The sequence below is a fragment of the Tupaia chinensis genome, unplaced genomic scaffold, assembly GCF_000334495.1.
Source record: "Tupaia chinensis unplaced genomic scaffold, TupChi_1.0 Scaffold000354_1, whole genome shotgun sequence".
NCBI lineage: Eukaryota > Metazoa > Chordata > Mammalia > Scandentia > Tupaiidae > Tupaia > Tupaia belangeri.
This window is the reverse complement of record NW_006159849.1, coordinates 6197366-6205226: the sequence shown is the minus strand read 5'-3', so window position 1 is coordinate 6205226 and position 7861 is coordinate 6197366. Positions and strand designations below refer to the sequence as shown.

Genomic DNA, 7861 nt, shown 5'->3' with positions numbered 1-7861 from the left:
TAGGGAAGTCAGATTTGGAGTCTGGGAAAGCTGAGGTGGCTAGAAGTCACAGAGCAGGTGCTGGGGAGGAGAATGATGCACAAAGAGCTCCAGAAGTCAGCAGAGAATATTCATCTCACTAAAGTAGTTAGCAGAGTACTGACCAGAGCATGCAAGTGAGGGAACTGCCTGCGATGAGAGAAAGGATTGTCCATGCAGATGAAAGGGTTCTCAGTGCTCGCATGGGACCAGGAAAATTGCCTGTCTCCATTAGCCAGGATGGAAAACCTTGTCATTCATGAGAAGTGTACTCCGAAGGGTTTTTCCTTATTAGTGAGCAGAACCCTAGACCAAATACTGTTCCTATCCTCTAATGAGTCTTGCGAGTGAGATCTGAACAGACAGCATACTTTCAAAGTAACTTAACTGTGCAACAGAATAAAACTCAAGAATATTTATAGGAATGGAAAAATATTCAAGCATTCAATAAGGTAAAATCCATCAACATCTGCCAACTAATCACAAATATTCAGGGATGGAGAAAGGATGTGAAAGAATATGAAAAGAAAATAGGAAAATGTGAAACATAATGAGAATAAAAATCAACTAAAACCAACCGAGAAGGGGCTAGATGGAGGCACAGGGATAAAGTGAGATGCTCTGTGAGGCTGACTTACACGTCTGGAGACTTCCTGAGAATACTGGACACAGAGTGCAGAGGACCTGGGGTCGCCTGAGACTGAGGGTCGGTTGCAGCATTGAAACCCTGTCAGGGGTGCTGTCTCTCTGTATCCTTCGGTCTGTCTCTGTCTCTCTCACTCATAGAAGAAAGAAAGAAGTGTGAAAAAAAAAGAGAGAGAGAGATACAAATAGACAAAAGACAAGTACATTTTAAGAGTCATTGGAACTGTACTCTATATGTTCCAGAAGCTAGGGTGAGCATTTAACTAGGGAAGATACAGAAAAAGGCCCAATCTGAAATTCTAGACACATTATAATGTGTGAGAGGAAAAATACACTGGGATGGGATTTAAGAGCAAATTAGACATTGCAGAATAAAAGATGCATTCATGTAAAAGTACAGCAATAGAAAGTACCCAAATAAAGCACCGAAAGAGCAAATACTGATTTTAAAAAATTAAGAAAGCATCACCCAGCTGTGGGATAACTCTAACCCACTTAATATAAGTTTACCTGGAGTCCATGGAAGGAAAATGGACAGAAAAAATTACTTGAAACAAAAGTTGAAAAATCTCCAAAGGCTTAGGCAACACTAGCTTATGAGACAATAAAATAGCCAATGCTTACATTTTTTTTTTCTTTTTGGAAAGGTTTTTGCTATAGGGCACGTGCGCTCACCAGAAAGACAGAGAGAGACAGAGAGAAACAGAAATTACCCCCAGGGGGGATAGCCACACTGCAATCCCTTCTCCTCCATTCTCCTCTCTCAGGATCTTGGGCGCACACGTACACGCGCCAGGCGTGAGTTTAAGCCACCAGGCCCAGGACTCAAACCGTGGTCAACTACATGGGAGCCCAGTCACATAGCCATTACGTTAACTGCTGGTCCCGCCGATGCTTACATTTAAACACAGAAATCACCATGCCAGAGAAACTACAGATCCAGACCACTGCAAGAGCTGTTGTTCTGGTCATTCAAATTTGAATATTCTTCTAACCCACTCTGTTGCTAATAACAGAAAATACCTAAGTGTGGGTCATTTCTTGAAACAAAAGTTTATTTAGCTCACGGTTTGGAGGTCTAAGGTCCAGAAGCCATGGTTGACTGAGGGTGTCCTGGCAGCATTGCAACATGGTGGCGGGCAGGAGCACACGCATCTGCGTCTGCCAGTGCCTCTGGTTTGGTCTCACTCCCTCTCCTTATAAACCTACTGGGAATCGGTCATAGGGGCCCCGTACTGATGACCTGAATCCTAGTTGCCTCCCATAAATTCCTCCTTTTAACACTATAGTCAAATTAAATTTTTGCACTTTTAATCCAAACATAACCAAATTTCAACACCTAAATTTTGAGGGAACATTCAAATCACAGCAAGTATCAAGATGGTTTTTTCCTTGGGTGGGAATATCTAGGCTATCCTAGGATGTTCATCATCCCTAGACTCACCTGATAAATGTCGGGAATGCCTCTGAGTCATTGTGCCCCCAAAAGAAAGGTGCTTCCTAGAGTATGGTATCACTTCTTTCAGAAATATTCACTGGTCTAGATTAGATCAAGGATTAGCAAAATATGGCCATTCTTTTATGATTTGTGATCTAAGAACAGTCTCCATATTTTATAAAGGTTGTGAAGCAAGGCCAGCAGATAGCATGGTGGTTAAGGTGCTGAATTCCCACATGGCTGACTGTGGGTCGAGTCCTGGATCGGGCAGCTTGCTTCTCACTCCCCCCTTCTCTCTCTCTCTGTCTCTCTCTCTCTCTGGTGGGCCTATGTGCCCTATAGTAAATTTTTAAAAATAATAATAATATATAAAATTAAATAAATAACTCTTAATATATAAAATTAAATAAATAACTCTTAAAAAAGTTTTGAAGGGGGAAGAAAAAGGGAAAGAAGAGAGAAGAAAATGAGGCAGGAGGAGAAGCAGAAGCAGAGGCGCAGTAGAAGTACAGTCAAGCATTGCATTATGATGTCTTGGTCAATGATGGACCACATGTATGACAGTGGCCTCATAAGATTATAATGAAGCAACAAATGTGTTAACACCTAGAGACTTCATAACTATCATAATATTGTGGCTATTTTTTATTTAATTTAATTTATTTTAGGTTTTTGTCATAAGGCGCATGTGCTTGCTGGAGAGAGACAGGGGAAGGAAAAGTGAGAAATCACTCCCCCAGAGGGGATGGCCACCCCACAGTCTCTTCTCCTCCAATCTCCTATCGAGATTTTGGTCATGCACGCACACATGCCTGACATGATTTTCAAGCTGCCAGGTCTGAGACTCCAACCACAAAGTAAGCCATGTGGGAGTCCAACACCTTAAACTCCACACTGCCTACTGGCCTCTCCATGGCTATTTTTGAATTTTTCATTTCTTCAGAGAGACAGTCACACTCAACAGGGTCTTCATACCGTGATTCATCCTCCAGGCTCAGGCACATGTCCAACACATGTAGGGAGGTTCTAAAGGAGAGAGAGAGACGGAGAGAGACCAGCATCCCCAGTAGGATCACAACAATGTGCAAGTACTTACCATACTAAACTGTTTACTTAAATATGGTTAAGATGATAGAGTTTATGTTTTATGGTTTTTAACTGTCAATAAAAAGGCATTTGGCTATTTAAGAAGTTTATTTTATTATTTCTTCACAAAGAGAGGCATGCCTAACAAGTTCCTCCATCTTGCTAATGAGGTTTCTAACTCCTTCCATAATTAGGGTGGGAAAAGAGAAAGCTCACAGAGTGACTGTCCCTTTTCCTTAAACTGTCTTGGATCTAGCACCAAAAGTCCTACTTCTTAGGACACCCTTCAATACCAGTCATATCAGGGCCACAGACCACCCTGAAAAGGTAAGAGAAGCATAAACCTCTTACTTTATGCTTTCCTCGAGTGCTCTAACATTGGTACTTCTGCATCTGTTGGTGTTTAAAATTATCCCCTCAATTACCAGGTATGTGTGTGTGTGTATATATTTGGCTAGAGGATGTCTTGTGTCTGCACTTGCCAGAGAAAGACAGAGCAAGGGAGGAGAAAGCACCCCCCACAAAGAATGGTTACGCTGCAATCCCTTCTCCTCCATCTTTCCCTCCTTTCAGGATTCTGAGTACTCATGCACACATGTTCAGAATGTTTTTCAAGCCGGTGGGACCAGAATTCAAACTACAGAGTCAGCCATGTGAGATCCGGCTGCCTTAACTACTTGGAGCTGCCCTTCAAATGAGCAAATGAATTTTTATTCTAGCTGGGCACCTAACACTCATCCACAGTCCTTAGATTTCTGGTGGACCAGCTCTACCTTCTTTCTGCTGAGATCCCCTACCCTCTCCAGAAACATTCCCAGGCAAGACATTAAAAATAATAAAATAAAATAAATAATATAGACTGCCTTGAGGAGGCTTTCTTGTGGGACATGAGAAATACTCAGCTATCCTTGCAAAATTCCAGCATCACAGTAGATAACCCAGCCAACCAGCCAGGCCCCACGTTTCAGATGTCCAGTCACAAGCCCTCTCTCTTTCACCTGCTTACCTATCTTCCACTCTGTTTAGGTGTCTCTCCCTCCAGATGTCCTCCCCTGTCTCCATCCCTCCTTACATGCTCTCATAACACCGTGAGTTTACACCCCTTGGCATTTATCACATAGTCTTGCAGGCATCTCCTGTCTTGTCTGTGCCCTAGCCTGGATTCCAAGCCCTGGAGCTGGGAGCTATAGCTGTCTTCTTCACTATATCCTTTGCTCCTAACACAATATAAACAAATTGCTCTATCGATATTTCTTCCACATCAAGTGAAAATTAAGCTGGACAGGAGACTCATATGCAAGAAGGATGAGCCTGTTGTTCCACATATGCCAATTCTAGTTTTAGGGATGTTGTCATTAGTCCATGTTACTCTGCCAGGTTTCAGTGGCAAGTAAGGACAATTTGCAGGTCCTGAGAAATGATGGTGCACATGGCTTTTCCCTCACACCAGGAGGTTGATCTAAACTAGCAAGAGAGCTGCCCAAGGGACCTTCTGGCAGGAACAGCATGCCCTGTACACCTGCCACATGTGGCAGGAAATAAGGAATGCCCACCATGTGAAGACTGACCAAGACCCAAGAGAGAAAGATGTTAGGCAAGATTCCACCAACCTTGGGTACACATCATAAATATTATCATCCTAAGTAACAGCTGACATTAATAGAACATTTTTTAGCTGTCACCAGGCATCATACTAGGCACTCCATATATGTAATTTCAGGGAATCCCCACAAATGATCCTGTAAGGTAAAATAATTATCACCATTGAATAGATGAGAAGATTACTGTCTGGAGAGATTAAGTTGCTTGCTCAAGGTCACAGAGGCAGTAAGAGGAAGAATTAGAATATAAGCCAACTGGGGCCAGCAGGTAGCATGGTGATTTAGGCACTACACTCCCACATAGACTACTGCTGTTCAAGTCCCAGACCTGGCATCTTGAAAATCAGACTGAGCATGTGTGTGTGCATGCCCAGAATCTCAGGAGGAGCATGGTGGAGAGAGAGTAGCAGCATGGCCATTTCCCCAGAGGGGATGATTTTTCACTTTCCCTCTCTTGTCACTCTCCGGAGAGCACATGAGCCCTATGGCAAAAACCTACCAAAAAAATGTAAACCAGCTAGACATAGAGATTTCAACCAAAGACCTAACTCCTCACTGCCATCTTGCCATGGGAACTAGGCTAGTTCCCGAGGAAATATAAGAAAATAAGTTTCATTTTTAACAAACAAAAGCTGTTTCCTTATAGTAGTTATGTAGATTGTTTTAATAAAAGTCTATTCTAGAATTAAAGTCTCAAAGCTATTGAATGCCAAATATATTATGTATATTAAAACATATTGGCGTATAAGAGAACTTTAAAAAGTTTGAGGAAAAATAAAATTACAAGTTTACTTTTCCAGCTGAAACCATAGAGGGCATTGAAGAAAAGAAAAAGAAAGCCCCTGCTGGACCAGAAACCCTTTAAAAAGGCAAAGAATTTCTCAGAGCTGAAGATCAAAAGTCTGAGAAAAAAGTTCGCTCAAAAGATGCTTCGAAAGGCAAGAAGAAAGCTTATCTCTGAAAAAGGTAATACGCACTAATATAAGGAACATAGGCAGATGTACAGAACTAACACTCAAATGGCAGAACAAGCTAGCAACTTCCATGGACCTGCACAACCCAAATGCATTTGTCATCAGGATTAGAGGTATCAATGGTGTGGGCCCAAAGGGGCCAAAGATGTTGCAACTTCCTCACCTTTGACAGATCTTCAATGGCACCTTCATTAAGCTCAACAAGGCTTCCATTTACATGCTGAGGGTTGTGGAACACCTTTGACAGATCTTCAATGGCACCTTCAACAAGCCTCAACAAGGCTTCCATTTACATGCTGAGGATTGTGGAACCATATATTGTACAGGGAATCCAAACCAGAAGTCAGTATATGAACTAATCTACAAGCAGTTACAGCAAAATCAGTAAGAACCAAACTGCCTTGATGCAACTCTTTGATTGCTCCATCTCTTGGTAGATGTGGCATCATCTGCATGGAGAATCTGATTCATGAGATCTGTACTGTTGGAAAACACTTCAAAGAAGCAAATTAACTTCCTGTGACCCTTCAAATTATCTTCACAAGATGGAGAGACAGAAAGGACTACCCATTTTGTAGAAGGTAGAACTGCTGGTTGCAGGGAAGACCAAGATTCACAGGCTAATTAGAAGGATGAACTATGGTATCCATCAAGATTATTTCTGTAATCTGTCCAGCTAATAAAAGTGAATGTTTCTATACTGAAAGAAAAAAGTTGCAAGTTTATTTGGGTGCAAAAAAATTTTTTTTTTAGATTTTGGCCATAGGGTACATGTTCTCACAAAGAGAGACAGAGAGGGAAAGTGAGAAATCCCTCCCTCCTCCTCCCTGTGAGGCATGACCACACTGCAATCCATTCTCCTCCATTCTCTTCTTGGGATTTTGGGTACACGGCATACATGCTTGGAGTGAGTTTCAAGCCGCCAGGCTTGGAACTTGAACCATAGTGGGCCATGTGGGAGTCCAGTGCCTTAACCACCAGGCCACCTGCTGGTCCCAGGATGCAAAAAATATTTTGAAATCCAAGGATAATTTTTTATAATACATATTTCCCATGAACTTTTTGAAGATCCTTCATATTTTATGTACAGATATGATACACGACAGGACACTGATTAAGTACTGAGAATCAGAAAATACAAGCAAATGAAAAAAAACTGACAGCATGATATAAAATATCAGCTACCTATTAAACAGATTTTAAATGGTTATGGGGTGTGACCTATCATATAAAATAATACAACATATAAATCCAGCCTTACCTAAAATCTGTATTTGTTTTAGGTAATACTTGTAAACAATAATGTTGGTTTTGGATAGTACTTAGATCCATCTAAACTTTTACTACAGCCTAATACATATGCCAGCCTTTGACACATTTAATAGCGCTAGAGATGCTGTCTAATAAATTTGAATTTCCCTGCATATTTTTGACATGCTAGGATATTTTTAAATATAAAGATGAGTAAAATTAGATTTCAACCTTCCTGGAGATTCCAGATAGGACACAGAAACCTGCGCAAATAACTGAAGAAGAAGATAAAATTATAGAAGCCCAATGTACAATGGAAGAAAGGAAGTCAAAATGGAAATTTATTTAGTATGCTTACTCATTAAATTAGTAAGGAGCCAGAAGTTAGCTGCCTCCAATTTTTCATTACACTTACTTCTTACATTTAACTGAAAATTTTTTTAATCCAATATAATTTCATATTGTGAGTCTCATCAATTTGTAGGTCTCCTAAAAATAAATTTTTCTTTTTGTGAGCACAGAGTTTATGGACCTCATGTTACTACATCTAGCTTTTATATTCTAAAATAAAAAAAAATACATATATAAAACATACAATTTTGAAACATATAATGCCTTTTTATCTTCAGCTAAAATTTTAAAGGCATAAAGAGTTATATTCTCACTAAACAAATCTTGAGTTACATCTTTAGATGAAATCCTTTATTGTTAATTTCATATCTCTATTAAATGAATGACAAATAATTTCTTTCTTTCTTCCTTTTTTTTTTTTTTTTTGAGAGGTTTTTGCTAGCGTGTGCACTTGCCAGAAAGACAGAGAGAGACAGAGAGACAGAAAGTGAGAAATC

The 7861-nt window shown here is 40.3% G+C and overlaps 1 protein-coding gene across 1 annotated transcript in view; it reads right to left on the bottom strand.

The window, feature by feature from the left end:
• Positions 1-6051, bottom strand: part of PGM5 (phosphoglucomutase 5) — a 273115-nt gene extending 267064 nt beyond the window's left edge. Inside the window, exon 1 of the mRNA XM_006152509.3 lies at positions 5926-6051. Coding sequence (XP_006152571.1) covers positions 5926-6051 — 126 coding nt within the window. The remainder of the gene's footprint in view (positions 1-5925) is intronic.
• Between the last annotated feature and the right edge of the window lie 1810 nt (positions 6052-7861).